At 40.5% G+C, this 15915-nt stretch overlaps 1 protein-coding gene and 1 long non-coding RNA gene across 2 annotated transcripts; both read left to right on the forward strand.

Annotated features, from left to right (window-relative positions):
- Window positions 1-9: 9 nt before the first annotated feature.
- LOC109901981 (CD83 antigen) lies at window positions 10-3060 on the forward strand. Its single transcript, XM_020498021.2, has 6 exons — window positions 10-209; window positions 401-581; window positions 672-808; window positions 958-1195; window positions 1348-1448; window positions 1585-3060. Exons 2-6 carry the CDS (start codon window positions 554-556, stop codon window positions 1735-1737), a joined length of 657 nt encoding a protein of 218 aa, XP_020353610.1. The 5' UTR covers window positions 10-209; window positions 401-553; the 3' UTR covers window positions 1738-3060.
- A 3703-nt stretch (window positions 3061-6763) lies between these two features.
- LOC116353115 (uncharacterized) lies at window positions 6764-7282 on the forward strand. The gene is made up of 3 exons (XR_004202492.1): window positions 6764-6879; window positions 6979-7014; window positions 7241-7282. It is a non-coding gene; the product is annotated as an uncharacterized LOC116353115 (long non-coding RNA).
- The last annotated feature ends 8633 nt before the right edge of the window (window positions 7283-15915 follow it).

Raw genomic sequence — 15915 nt, forward strand, 5'->3', positions numbered from 1 at the left:
TGACAGAGCCGGCGCGCTCGTACATCCATGTGCACGTGTTAATTTTGTCCATCCGCACCAGACTTGATCAGGACACGCACGTGGAAAACGCCTGAAACATTCATGCCAATTTAGCTACCTAATTTACCCTGGGATATAAACATTGGGTTGTTAATATCTCTGAAATGCATAAGATCCTCTACTCTGACAATTAACCTACAGATGAAACGGTAAACCTAGTACATTTCTAAGAATCTCTTATTTTTGGACTTTATATGGCGGTTGGCAACCACCTTTAAGGTGCATTACCACCACCACCTGGCGGTGTGGACCTCAACCCATCTATCAATCGCCCATGTGGGTATATTGTGTGTACATTTATTTTGCAAAGAACGGTGGTGAGCATGTCTCATGTCTGCAGATTCGCAATCGGTCATGTGGGTGGAGGGAGTGCACGCGCACTTCAGAATGTGACGCAGTCGGGGAAATCCCAGTTTAACTTCTCTCTCGAGAAGTATATAAACTGCTACCCTCCTGTTCTAAATCGTCATCTTCGTTGCTGTGTACTACAATTATGCTTTTTCAACTCGTCTGCATATTAGGTATGTTGTCATTTATTTTTAACAATGAATTTGATATTCCAATGAGGCAGGCTCACCTGAAATAACGATTTACCTTGTGTTTGTCTAAAGCTGCCTCTGTGCAAGGTGGCCTCACACAGGATAGGCCTACACAAGAGGTGAAGTCAGTTTGTGGAGAGGACTCAATTCTGAAATGTAAAGCAATATGTAAGCCTGGGGTCCAGTACCGGGCAGTGAGGTGGTACAAGGTAAGCTTTCTATTATTGTGATAGCACAAACTGTGTTATGAACCATCTGACCAAATTCTGTACAAGTGCAATATATGCCAAAAACATACAGCACTGGTCCCAGACCAGCTGTTAAGGGCATATAGTAACCTCAAACCCTCTTCTCCCAGCTGGGTGAGGAGCCCTCTAATAAGGAGTCTGGTCTATTGATGAAGAGGCTATCATCACCTAAAAGCACCACCCAATGGTACGCCGGTCTGGAGCGTGAAGTGGAACTTTTGGCTGATAATTCTTTCGATATCTTCCTGCCCAATGTAACGGCTGTTGATAGCGGGAGGTACAAGTGTCTCCTGGCAGCACCTGTAGGAGAGCAGAACCAGGAGGGGCAGGTTCACCTCAGAGTGACAGGTGAGTGTGTTCTATTCTCATTGTGTGCTTGTTTTGGTATGTAGACCTACTGTATAATGTATGTAGGTGTTTTAAATTGGATCCAGAGAGTTCATCTTTTAAAACATTTCCAGTGATGCTCAAGGATTTGTGGATTTGTACTTGTTTTGCAGGTTGCCTTGAGTCCACAGACCAATCAGAAGAAAGGGATACCATCCTAGTTCTTTCCATTGTGGGGATTGTGGCGGCATTGCTGATATTCACCATCAGCTATGTGAGTTACAACACTGTCAGCTGTTCCTCTATTATTTTTAACAGATAAAAGAAACAAACATTTTATGGTTTTCATGTATTTAATTTTCTTTGAAATGTTACAGTTATTGACTCAATAATCCTCATTTTTACCATAGGTCATCCTAAGGAATATGTTATTGCAAAGGAGTAAGAAGTATCCACAAGAACCACTTCTAGATGCACCCCTTGAGAAGAAAGATTTAATGTTGATTTACACTCTGGGGCCAAACTGGTCGAGACAGGGTTCCATAAAACATGTCTGTGTGTGAGAGCCTGTTCTGCTAGTTTGGGCTCATTGTATACTTGAACGTAAAGAGGAAATGCAGAGAAAGTCTAGGGCACATTTGAAGCTGAGCAACGAGTCTTATCATGCTGACCACACCGCTTGCGTTGTGAGCGTGGCAAAATAAATGTACACATATCTGTTATTCAGCAATTTCATCCAAACTGCTCGCGCGCATCAACGAGCGCCTGCGTAGCCAGGCGCTAAAATAGACGCTTTATGCACTGCAAGTCCAGCTTCTCCCATCTCCTCATTGGTTTTTCAGAGCATATACCCACATGGGTGATTGAAAGATGAACTGCGATCCACACTCCAGCCCAGTTGGTGGTGGTAATGCACATTAAAGTTGGTTGTCAAACGCCATATAAAGTCAGAAGACTGATGGAGGAGAGATTACTAGAAACAAACTAAGTTTACCCTTTTATCTCTGGATTAATTGTCAGAGTAGAGGACCTTGTGCATTTCAGGTAAACTAACAACCCAATACTTGTAATTTCCAGGAGAAGAGTTCACCTCTAGAGCAGATGGAGGCAGACAACCCTCTGGCCAGGACTATAGAACCAATATGTGTAGGCTTTTCAAAGAAATGAAACTGTAGCCTATACCCTTTCACTCAGGCAGCCAAACAGCAGTACAAAGTCAGGCTAGAACAGCAATTCTCCAGCAATGATTGCTCGTCTGCAGCATCCACTCGCCTGTGATGCGCAAGCAGCAGGGCCTGCTGAAGTGACCCACGATCTAAGCCCCAAGATCTAACCTCAATAAGGAGCTTCAGGAAGGGGTGCAGGAATGGTCCACGATGAGGGGTCATTCTGGAGTGTTGCTCCATGGCAACGTGGAGGTTAATCCCATTTACATTTGAGTCAACCCAGGAATTGAAGTCGACATTGACTTTGAACTGGGAAATGACCAATGTGTAATTTTCCTCTAAGCAAAATGAAAGTGGGCTTTGGTGAAAAGTAATTGGCAGAAAATTAACTTGTATTGTTTTTTTAAACATGATCAGCAATTCTGTGGATACATTGAAAATAAAGAAGCCTTGTAAATAATTTTGTAACTAACTGTATCTGATGTATGCTGTCCGAGGTGCTAAATGGCTTTTAACAAATCTACCTATTTCACAAGACACATTCTGTCATGTTTTATTTTAGTTATATACTGTACCTTGACTTTACAACATTGACAGGTGACGTAAATGACTAATGTGCAAATTTTGAGCTCGGATGATCACAATTATTGGGATGATCACAATTAAATTTTTGGATAGCTGTTTTAATAGTTAAATAAATAAATCCCTCTTTGCTAATAATCTTTTGAGTGACAAACAATTGTGTGAGGTCTCTGTCATCGGCAAACACATTACAAAGTAACATCACACAGCATAAAATGGAAGCCAGGTTAAGCCATATGATCTAAACATTGAACACGTGAATCCTTTACAAACATGAAATTCCATGTAGTTAAAAAACATTTAATACTATAGAATAACTAAACAAAATGTATTGCGTCACCATATCACAGGACAGATTGGACATGAGGAGTGCATGGATATGGGTCATATACAATAACAGTGACCTTTTTCATGACAATTGTCTGATCATAGCACTCAATACATTATTGCACAATAATAATAAGCTTGATATCAACATATTCATGTAATCACTTGTCTCAAAGCTTATCGTCTGATCTAGGGCTAAGTGTAGCTTGTAACTTCAACAAGAAATGTATTTCTGTACCAATAACACATTACAGAGTAGATAGTGGACACTATAAAAAAACGTTTTATTTTTTTTGCCTTGTTCATTTTGACACTGGTCCCACAGGTTAGGTGAGTACCTTCCTCATGGGCACAATATCATTAGGATTTCAGACCAGTAATTCTCCAATTGCCAGTTCATTTCATCACTTCCAAGCCCAAGATGAACTGATGAACCTTGAGCGCTTTATTGCTTTATTGCTCGACATCTCTAACATCTACTGTAGCTAACTGTTATATTAAAATTTTTACCACAAATATGGAAGAGAGAAATGGCAATGTACAGTGTCATGACGTTGGCCTGGGGGTAGGTTTATGACAGTCATAAATACCTCTTCCCCCCTTTTTCCTCTCTCTACCCTACTGATGTTACATTTACAAAACCCTTGGTTAACGTAGAGATTCTGGGAACATCAGAAGGTGGGGGGAAATGAACTATATTCTCGTAATCCGAACAATTGAACATATGCGGTGGTACTTAATGAATATGATGTCAGTTCGGTTGTCATCTGAGACATTCTCATCAATGATAAGATGACATAAACTCTACAGTGGAAAGTCTACACAGAGTTATTGGATTCACATGGAATTGTTATTCAATTTAAATGTTTGAATATGAAATTATTTGTGATGGGATGAAATGTGATTTTAGCTTCTAAAATGTGTGATTTGGGTTTTCATAATTGATTGGGCTCTGCTCAATCAGTGGCCCGCCCCTGTGAAGGGACATGGGCTATAAAACCTTTCAAACACGCCTTCCTCTCCCTTCCCATATAAGCCCTTGACGACAATATAACCTCCTGTTCCGAGGACGTGAGGACGACGGTCCGATGTCAGAATGGTTCAGATAATAACTACAGAACGAAGCCAACATCAGCGTGAGCTTTGGTTGCGAATGGTATGAACTTTGAACTCTTATTCACTACAGAAGTGATACCTCCTAGCCGTTGAGTTAGCAACCGCCGCTGCAAACGAGGGTTAGGAAGGAACAGACAGAGTATCCCGTCTACCACACAACGACGTTACTACAACGTATTCGATTTACCAGCAGAGACATTCTTCAAAGAACGAAGGACTCGGTTGGGCAACATGGCCTTGCATCTACCACCAACCTACCGAAGCGCAGCTCAGAGTAAATATTTATTGCATTTTCCTTTTCCAAATGGCCGGTAATTTAGAATGCATAAGATACTGTATTTACGATAGCACAGCTTCGCCCTTTGTTCCTCAGTCTTCCCGCTCTTTCACTCAAACCCAACCCCTTTTCTTTTGTGTAACAAGCTGTCATATCTGTTCCGCCCGCTAGGGACGTTTTCCTTTATGACGTAATTTATAATCAAGTTATGATTTAATTATGTTTATGTGTAATTAGTTAGGTATGTAGTAAATAAATCATTAAACCCAATTTTGTATTGCTGATTCAACTTGTTAGCCAGGGTTCTTGCAGATACAGTGCCTTGCGAAAGTATTCGGCCCCCTTGAACTTTGCGACCTTTTGCCACATTTCAGGCTTCAAACATAAAGATATAAAACTGTATTTTTTTGTGAAGAATCAACAACAAGTGGGACACAATCATGAAGTGGAACGACATTTATTGGATATTTCAAACTTTTTTAACAAATCAAAAACTGAAAAATTGGGCGCGCAAAATTATTCAGCCCCTTTACTTTCAGTGCAGCAAACTCTCTCCAGAAGTTCAGTGAGGATCTCTGAATGATCCAATGTTGACCTAAATGACTAATGATGATAAATACAATCCACCTGTGTGTAATCAAGTCTCCGTATAAATGCACCTGCACTGTGATAGTCTCAGAGGTCCGTTAAAAGCGCAGAGAGCATCATGAAGAACAAGGAACACACCAGGAAGGTCCGAGATACTGTTGTGAAGAAGTTTAAAGCCGGATTTGGATACAAAAAGATTTCCCAAGCTTTAAACATCCCAAGGAGCACTGTGCAAGCGATAATATTGAAATGGAAGGAGTATCAGACCACTGCAAATCTACCAAGACCTGGCCGTTCCTCTAAACTTTCAGCTCATACAAGGAGAAGACTGATCAGAGATGCAGCCAAGAGGCCCATGATCACTCTGGATGAACTGCAGAGATCTACAGCTGAGGTGGGAGACTCTGTCCATGGGACAACAATCAGTCGTATATTACACAAATCTGGCCTTTATGGAAGAGTGGCAAGAAGAAAGACATTTCTTAAAGATATCCATAAAAAGTGTTTTTTAAAGTTTGCCACAAGCCACCTGGGAGACACACCAAACATGTGGAAGAAGGTGCTCTGGTCAGATGAAACCAAAATTGAACTTTTTGGCAACAATGCAAAACGTTATGTTTGGCGTAAAAGCAACACAGCTCATCACCCTGAACACAACATCCCCACTGTCAAACATGGTGGTGGCAGCATCATGGTTTGGGCCTGCTTTTCTTCAGCAGGGACAGGGAAGATGGTTAAAATTGATGGGAAGATGGATGGAGCCAAATACAGGACCATTCTGGAAGAAAACCTGATGGAGTCTGCAAAAGACCTGAGACTGGGACGGAGATTTGTCTTCCAACAAGACAATGATCCAAAACATAAAGCAAAATCTACAATGGAATGGTTCAAAAATAAACATATCCAGGTGTTAGAATGTCAAAGTCCAGACCTGAATCCAATCGAGAATCTGTGGAAAGAACTGAAAACTGCTGTTCACAAATGCTCTCCATCCAACCTCACTGAGCTGGAGCTGTTTTGCAAGGAGGAATGGGAAAAAATGTCAGTCTCTCGATGTGCAAAACTGATAGAGACATACCCCAAGCGACTTACAGCTGTAATCGCAGCAAAAGGTGGCGCTACAAAGTATTAACTATATCTTTATGTTTGAAGCCTGAAATGTGGCAAAAGGTCGCAAAGTTCAAGGGGGCCGAATACTTTCGCAAGGCACTGTATATACACTTGCTAATCAGGGGGAATGGGAACCACGTGTGCGTAATGAGACAAGACAGTCCGGGGTTGGTGGTAATGTTGCTTGAGCATTTCGTGTGGGTGGACAGACACCCATGTGACATTGTTGACATTTAAACAAGGGAGGTAACAGATATGTTAGTAAAGTCCCCAAAAAGGTTTCAGTGTCATGTAAAACCACAGATGGTCATGCTGGTTTTAATATTCTTTTTTTTAAAGAGAAAAACTGTCAGAGATGTTATGGCATTCATTGAAATTTAACAAAATTACTCTTTTTGAACAAAGATTCTCATTATAAAGTGTGTGTATTTGCAGCAGTTTACCTATGTGTGTGTTTCATATTACAGGGTCCTCAAGGAGCGAGAGGAGATGCAGGAATTCCAGGGAAACCAGGACCTAAAGGCCTGCAGGCCCAGCCTGTGTGTATATGTCGTTACTCCAACATTGTCATTACCACTACAATTATCATCATTGACTTTTGTGATTATACAATTGTTGATTTAATACGTTGTTTCTAGGGAGCCAAAGGGGAGACAGGACCTGATGGTGAGAAGGTAACCTTTTATTTACATTCCCCATCACACTGCTAAATTACCAGTCGATTTCTCACAGTTAATCAAGCACACACACACACCCCAGTAAGTGAAAGTGGATGTGTATTGGTCATCTACTGTTTATGTTTGGGTCTTTCCTTTGTGACTGATAAGCTGTAATAAGCAGTCCTATCATTGCCATGGCATCTTACTGACTTATCTAATGTGCTGATTGTTCCTTCCTCAGGGTGGGGTTGGAAGAACTGGTGTGAAGGGAGAGAAAGGAGACACGGTGATCATTTGACAATGCCGAGGCTACGTCACTCTCACATCTACTTCCTGTTTCCATTGATGTAGTGGGACTGTTTTTCTTCTTACCAAACATGTTTGTTCCTCTTTCCAAACAGGGAAGTTTTGGAGCACGTGGTGACAAAGGACAGGTTTCTACAATCCATTTTGTAAAAGTATGAGTTTTTTCACCCCAACTCATTTTATGTCATGTAAAAACCACAATACTGACACTTTATGCTGTTCCTAGATGACAGCAGATACAACAGCACATACTGTAGTGTTGAGTTCCTGTTATATCATAATATCCTAAGAGAACTGTTTTAATCAAGTAGAAGAATTGATAATTACATTCTTTAATTAGGTATAAGTATTGAGAATTAAATTATTTGATTTGGTACAAGTAGTGAAATTGAGTTTAAATCGTGAATTTTTGTGTTTAGTGACTGAACAATGTCCCCCCTTTGTCTGTCTCTCTCCTTCCCCTCATCTCTGAATGGCAGCAAGGGGAGAGGTACCATCGGCCCTGATGGCATTGTTGGACTAAATGGACCCCCTGGCATCCCAGGCTCCAGAGGAGAGCCAGGTCCAGGCGGTGACCTGGGCTTCAAAGGTTGCTCTGGACCTAAAGGAGTGCTAGGTGCCCCTGTGCGTATCAGGAGCCAACTCCAGTCTGCCTGGAGGAAGGGACTCCCCCTTATTTTACATTGACACATATCTAGCAAGAACATTTACTGAATGATTGATCGATTGATTACTTGCTTGGTTGATTGCCAGCTTTTTGACCTCAGGGCCCTGGGCTGACAGATGAGCAGGTATTGCAGCTGTGTAAAGGAGTGGTGACAGCCCAGATCTCCCAGTATGCAGCTTCCATCCGGGTCAAGTGTTCCCAGGGCTGCCCCATCAACAACCGCACACTTATTGGAACCAGGGGACCAACTGGAGAATCAGGCAAACCCGTGAGTCACACAGCCCCCAAACCAACCCCTATCTACTAAGGAAGGCCTTTATTCCAAATTATACGTTCTGTTGACCTCTCTCTCTCTCTCTCAGGGTAAAGCGGGCAAAGCTGGAGTCAAAGGAGGCAGGGGCATCCAAGGGGACACAGGAGTGGATGGTCAGAAGGGGACAGAGCGTGATAGAGGTATGTAAATCCAACCAATAGACAGTTCTTCCAAACTTGATTCCAGGTAAACTAACCCTGATCACTAAGGCTAATTCAAGTGAAAATGAGTGGAGCACCTTTTTAGTGGCATAGCTTCAGAGTTGAATTCAGCATGATCTCTGTTCTACTCCACAGGAATAAAAGGTCCAAAAGGAAAAGGAGGTGAGCCTGGTAAAAGACTGCCAGGACACGATGGGCATCAAGGCCTCAGAGGTAGGACACTGTTTCCACTGGTGTGAAACTCTCAGGTCTACCTCAAAATTGCTTGTCTTAGAATTGTTGGAAAGTATCTGTAAATCACTTCCAGATTCGCTTGACATTGCTCCATTCCCAGACCAAACCTCAATGTGTACAGCATTGATCTTTTTGAATTTCATTCCTAATTCAATTGCTGTATCGACTAGTATTGAAATGGAATTGATCCGAGCACTGTTCCACAGCGCACCAATGTTGGAACTGTTTGGTGAAACATGCTGGACTCTGCACAGAGAGATGAAACCAACCTTGACTGCATTCCATCTGAGCAAGGCTCTCAATGACCTCTGTTTAGGCATAATTTATAACTTTTTTTTTGCTAGGCAAAAACAATACATTATGATTTTTTTCATGCAGAAACAAGAAAGAAAATAGTCTTCCGCCAAGCAAAACTTTAAGGGGCTTGAGAAACTGGCAGGAGTATCTGGCTACAAGTCAGGTTTTGTTTTTGATACAAAAGTGTCACAATGTTTGGAGACAATTCTTTTTAATGCATCACCACATCACAGGACAGATTAGAAAATGAGCAGAGCATGAAAATGGGTGATTATCTCTCATCAAAAGCATGATGGTATACAACTCTGCTACGAAAGTACACATGAATGAACACAAGAAAATAAACCTTGTTAAAATGTTTAAATGCTGCTCGTGTTCAAAAGGGCTCCTCTTCGTGTGTAAAATGATGGTTGTCAGTTCATATAAAAGTGTTTGGTTTTATGGACGAAGGAAGTAAGAAGAATTATTATTACCAAGTGTTTACACTATTGTACAGTACATCTCTAGTGAAATCAATCGAGTCACTCGTCTCTAAGCTTATTCTCTGATCTAGGGGTGAGTAGGTGTAGCTATATTTGTACCAATACGAAATGGTCCAAGGCAAAGTATTATTCTTTTTTAAAAGGACACTACTTTCAAATATATATTCTTAAAATCTTGCAAAATATATTCCTTAATTTGATGGGACATAAAAACACATACAATTTGACATTGGTCCCAAGGCATAGTGACGTACTGCCATTTTGTGACAACAAATGGACCATGGGAGAGATGATTGGCTTGTAACGGACAAGTTCACAGCTTGTTTTTCTAGCTAATTGTACATTCATACTCCGTCATTTGTGCTTTTTAGAATGAATAGGTAATAAATAGCTTAATAAATATATTTCATAAACACTGTCTACATGGCACAGCATGATGAGGCAGAGCAGATTATACTGTAGGTGGTCAGCAGCAACAAACATTTTCTGTTGAATTTTGTGTTCTGTCAACAAACAAAAAAACACTATGGCTTTCTTTCTTCCTTTCTTAGGTGAAACTACATGATGTATCCCACAGGTACACTTGGTTTAGTTAGCAGAGTACTGAGACAAAAAGGTAGAAAAGTGCGTAGAAGGTAGCAATGAGACTAAAACATGCAATTAGAGTCTGGACATGGCGGAAGAAGTCATATTCTTCCTTTAAAAAGCAAGGTCCTGAGCAGATAGATGTCTATAATACTATTTGCTTAACTTTGATGTTAGCTGGTGTAGTGTGTCCCACCAACTACAAATGCCCAACTGTTCTTCATTGGCAGGATAAAGGATGTCATCTGGGTTCTTTGTTGGTTCTAGATTGTTGGTCCCCAATGCGAGAGCCCCCTCAGACCACATCTACAGTACAAATTGTATGATCATAGGGACCCTAAGGATCAGGAATGCCCAAAGTCCTAAAATATAAACAGAAGACGGTTAAGTAATAAGTTATTTTGTTTATTTTAAAAATCTCTCATTGTAGTTAGAACATCAGGCATTTTCCTGTAACAACAAAACTTGTTTTTGTTAGTAATAGAGCTCTGATCTATATTATAATAAGCTAATGATTCTAAGCTTCAAAAGAAGTACATCGTCCTCCCACATGATATTGTCCACTTTATATTCCGCTGTGTTTTGTATTGTTGTTAAGTAGTTCCAAACAGTCTGGTCTCGAGACCACATACAGATGTAGGATATTAATTTGAGCCAGTTTGCAACAGAAGTAAAATAATCCTGCAGCAACAGGAAATGTGAATTATTATGTGGATTATAATTAATGGACAGGGTTGATGAATTGATGGGTTGATGAATTCTTCATTAGGGCAAATCAAATCTGGAAATAACTTTAGAATGCTTTTTAAACCTTGAATACACAAGTTTGAATGTCCTGCTGTGCAGGTACATTCTCAGCAACAAAGGAGTGATCAAATGAAGATCCTACATCTGTATTGAGAGTCTCTGTCTTGTCTCGGTGTCACATACATTTTTACTTTGTCTTGATTCTGTCTCAGACAGTGAGGACTCATCATTTCTTGCTGAGACCAACCGAGACAGCAGAGTGAAAAAACTCATGATAAATAATTATCAGCTCCCATTCGCCAGGCCAAATAGCCACACTCCTTTCATTACACATTAATATCTTATTGCCTATTGAAACCTGGGCTTTCTACTTTACTCATAACACTAATGTCCTTTACATTCATAGAAATGTATCCTCAAATATTGTCGCGCTTGTCAGAAATTATTCGCTGGTAGGGAAGAGTATGGGACATTGTTTGAAAGTTGCATGCTCACTAGTAAGGGGAAACTGAGGGAAGTTGTAACACATTTTGTCTTTTCATCTATTATAGACCTGTTTGGTTTGTGATCATTTGTAAAGTGGTTCTATTTGCCTTCAGCCCACATTTTTTCACCATTCTGAATGCCTAAAGAATACATATCAACACAGAAATACTGGACATTGAGCTTTTATTATGGTGGAGATTTGACACAATTAATGGTCTTGAATTGGACTCGCATTTTTCTGGTCTTGGTATCGGACCCCTAACCCCCCTCCTGGTCTTGGTCTTGACTCAGATTCGATTTGTCTTGGTTTTGTCTGGGTTTCTGTACAGCACTTTGAGATATCAGCTGATGTACGAAGGGCTATATAAATACATTTGATTTGTCAATGCAATTATGACGTCATTTCACTTCCAAGGCAAAGCCTAGGCCTATAAAAGTGCAGGTCCAGCCACTCACTGGGTATAACAATAAGAGGCCACTAAAGGGGCGCCCAAGAGAAGATGACATGATGATGTGGTAAGTCGTAAGGTGCGTACTGCGCGCCAGCCTGCCACCACGGCCGTGTCCAAACAGAGTCTCACGCCTACGGACTGGACATTCCAAATTACCATGGCAATTATGCATCATAATACTAGTATTAATGCAATCTGCGGTATCCAAGGTACAGTATCCTATCAACTGCGCCGGAGCACTTATAGTCTATGGAAGGCCTGTGTGGAAAATCTTCAACAGCATATCTCATGACCCGTAGTCCTGTTTTTCCCAACTCTTAAACTAAGGCTCAAATCCTTTGAAATAATGGAGATCAAATAAAGCAAGGTACATCATTACGCATCGCAAAATTTATTTTCTATTGTAGGCTACTGTTTAAACAGATATGGATAACATGGTTTAAGCCTGACGAAACATGTGCCAGGGAATATCGCACATCTCACTGACTTCTGTAACGGTCCAGAAAGCAAGTGCCTACAAAAACAGTAGCCTCCAACAAGTTGCTCCGGAGTTGAGAAGGTTGATAGGCTATTTGTTTTGCAGGAGGGGGGAATTGCATTAAATCAATATACTAATTTGCAATGATTTACCGCCCTTAAGGGCAGGGTGCTGCTAGTATGTATTTTTTGATAACAGTGCCACTTATTTGTGCAATCAAAATGTAATCCATTATATAAAATAAAAAAACATACTTTACCATAATGTGCGATATGTTTGTTTGCAGTGTTAGTGGTTGTCATAGAGACAGCTGGTCTGCTTATCACTGATGGAGAAAAAAAGAGTGACATGAGCAATATGATGACAACAACGCTTTATATGAACATCAATGGTATGTTGTGTTATACACCAATAACATCAGGAGAAACCACACCTGAGAAGTGCAGCCTGGTCTCTTCATATACCCCATCCTGTGAAAGAGAAAGGTGGAAATATTTAGAAATGTTTACTAGGTTGGCATTTGGTAGGCAATAACAGAGGAGAGGAAGGTGAATTGTATGAGTTGACCCACCTGGGTGGTGCAACCAGTAGTTAATATGACATCGGCACAGTCACTGAGAAGGACTTTGCCAGAGAACACGTCCTTACATGGAAAACTGCATTCACCTTTGCCATTTTTGTGGTAGGCAATGGGCTGTAGCGAATAAAATTATATTTCACGTCATGTCTCAATTGAAATGGCCCCTGCCCCTCTGCATACTGTTGATGATACTATCAATGGTGATATGTAAAAAATTAAATAAAAATAGTGCTAATAAAAATGTCTGACTTCACATTGTATCTACTTGTCATAACCACATTTACAGTACCAGTCAAAAGTTTGGACACACCTACTCATTCAAGGGTTTTTATTTCTACATTGTAGAATAATAGTGAAGACATTAAAACTATGAAATAACACATGGAATCATGTAGTAACCCCAAAAAAGTGTTAAACACTTTATATTTGAGATTCTTCAAAGTGCCACCCTTTGCCTCGTGGCTTTACACAGTCGTGGCACTCTCAACAAGCTTCACGAGGTAGTCACCTGGAATGCATTTCAATTACCAGGTGTGGCTGGTTAAAAGTTAATTTGTGGAATTTATTTCCTTCTTAATGCATTTAAGCCAATCAGCTGTGTTGTGACAAGGTAGGGGTGGTATACAGAAGATCGCCCTATTTGGTAAAATACCAAGTCCATATTATGGCAATAACAGCTTAAATAAGCAAAGAGAAACAACAGTTCATCATTACTTTAAGACATGCTGGTCAGTCAATACGGAAAATTTCAAGTTTCTTCAAGTGCAGTCGCAAAAACCATGACTTATTTATCAAATAACTAATTAACTAGGAAGTCGGGGCACCAAGGGGGAGAAAAATCTCTCTCTCTCTCATATATATATATATATATATATATATATATATATATATATATATATATATATAGTCTTAAGAGTTTAACCATGTGGGATGATTAAAAGATTTAGCAGTCTGGTCTCAAACATTGGCCCTCTCGTTATTGAGGTAAGCTGGTCTGCAACCTTTGTCCACTTGTAATTGAGAGAAACATGGTCTGTTGAGAAATTCTCAAGGTGGGGGTTTTATTCAAAAGAGCTGTGTAAGGGTTATTTGACCAAGGAGGAGAGTGGTGGAGAGCTGCATCAGATGATCTGGCCTCCACGATCACCTGACCTCAACCTAATTGAGAATGCTTTGAATGAGCTGGACCCCAGAGTGAAGGAAAAGCAGCCAACAAGCACTCAGCATATGTGGGAATTCCTTCAATACTGTTGGAAAAGCATTCCAGGTGAAGCTGGTTGAGAGAATGCCAAGAGTGTGCAAAGCTGTCAAGGAAAAGGGTGGCTAATTGAATAATGTAAAATATATTTTGATTTGTTTCCTTTTTTTACTACATGATTGCATTTGTGTTATTTCATAGTTTTGATGTCTTTACTATTATTCGACAATGTAGAAAATAGTAAAAATAAAACCCTTGTGAGTAGGTGTCCAAACTTTTGACTGGTGCTGTATAATAGATAACCTTTTTGACAATGGTCCAGCTCTGATCACATTGGGGATCCACTGCTCCAAATGGTGCTTCAAGTGTGTTTGTACCCTCTTGACATGTGTAGGCAATTTTCTTCTCCACTACAGGGGCTGTGAACACAGCAACTGAAAAGTGAATAAATAAAGACATGAGTGAGATTGGGAATCCACTTTACGCCATGAAAGGATGTCAACCTAGATCCACTGTATTATGCAGCATACTAGGCAAAGTGTCAGTTTAAATGGTCCAGTGCAGTGAAAAACATGATTCACCTGTGTTTTATATGCATTTCCATACTATGAGGTTCGAATAATACTGTGAAATTGTGAAAATTATGATAATGCCCTTTTAATGTTTGAAAATACGGACTGAAATTGGTGGTATGGTGTTTTGGCCTGCCTGGTGACATCTAGGCAGTAAATTAATGACTAGACCATTAAGAAAGAGGGTTCCAAACCTCTCTGCCAATAACAGCTAGTTTTCCACTCCCCACTCAGACCACTCCCAGAAATTGCGCTTTGCTAAGAAGCTATTTTTGTTTATTTTTGGCCCTTTTAAATGGAAAATAAATCACAGTACCCAGAAATGTTACCTAGAAATGATTTGATATGGAGTTAAAAACAGCTGTATTGGACATTCAGAGATGGTCACTATAGTGTGATGACCTTTCCTGAGACCTTAAAACATGTGCTTGCTCCCCCAAGCTAAGCGATAAGTTTAGAGGGCTAACTTAGTCATGTGAAAACAACCTAGGCTCAAATACCAGTTGCATATCAGCACACGGGTACACACGGCAAAGTGACGTTTTTCCAATGAAATTCACGCAAGTGGGGAAAAGTGGGGTACGGAAGCAATCTTTCCCCATTTAAAGCTGCCATGCCTGATTTCAAGCAATATAACTGGATTATAGCTCTCATCCAAATGTCGTGTATTATACATACTCCTTGGCCAGTTAATTGGGTACACCACCCGGTTCTCTTCTACAGACAGTGTGTCACGTGGCCGTGGCTTGCTGTATAAAGCAGGCAGAAAGGCATTCAGTTACTGTTTGATTGAATGTTAAAATGGGCAAAACAATTGACCTAAGCGCTGAGGAGTTAAAAAAATAAATAATGCATAATTGTTTTGTTTTTGCTCAATCTGATTGGGTGGGCCTGGCAGGGCCTGGCTCCTCAGTGGGTGGGCCTGTGTCCACCCAGTCCCACCCACGCCTGTACTGGTGTGGGGAATGATTTCCTGGCACACATTAGGTTCCTTGATACCAATTGAGAAACAATTGAACACCATGCCCTGAATAATTCAGGCTGTTCTGGAGGCAAAGAGGGGTCTGACCCGGTTCTAGATGGGTGTACTAATAAGCTGGTCACTGAGTGTACACAGTATTCATGTCATTGTCATCAGTCAACTCTACTACACTCAAATGTTACTTCCACCATTGAATTCTAGCAATGTCTAACTATCCTACCAGTCTGTCTTAAAGGTCAACTGCCCCTTAAAACCAACTTCTGTGGTTTTAAACAGCCTATGTGGCATTGATAGGACTCAGAAACATTCATTCGTGTCAAAGTTGAAAATTGACAGATAATTTGTGTCATTTAGTCTCGTCCAATGAAAGTTTTGT

The sequence above is a fragment of the Oncorhynchus kisutch genome, linkage group LG13, assembly GCF_002021735.2.
Source record: "Oncorhynchus kisutch isolate 150728-3 linkage group LG13, Okis_V2, whole genome shotgun sequence".
NCBI lineage: Eukaryota > Metazoa > Chordata > Actinopteri > Salmoniformes > Salmonidae > Oncorhynchus > Oncorhynchus kisutch.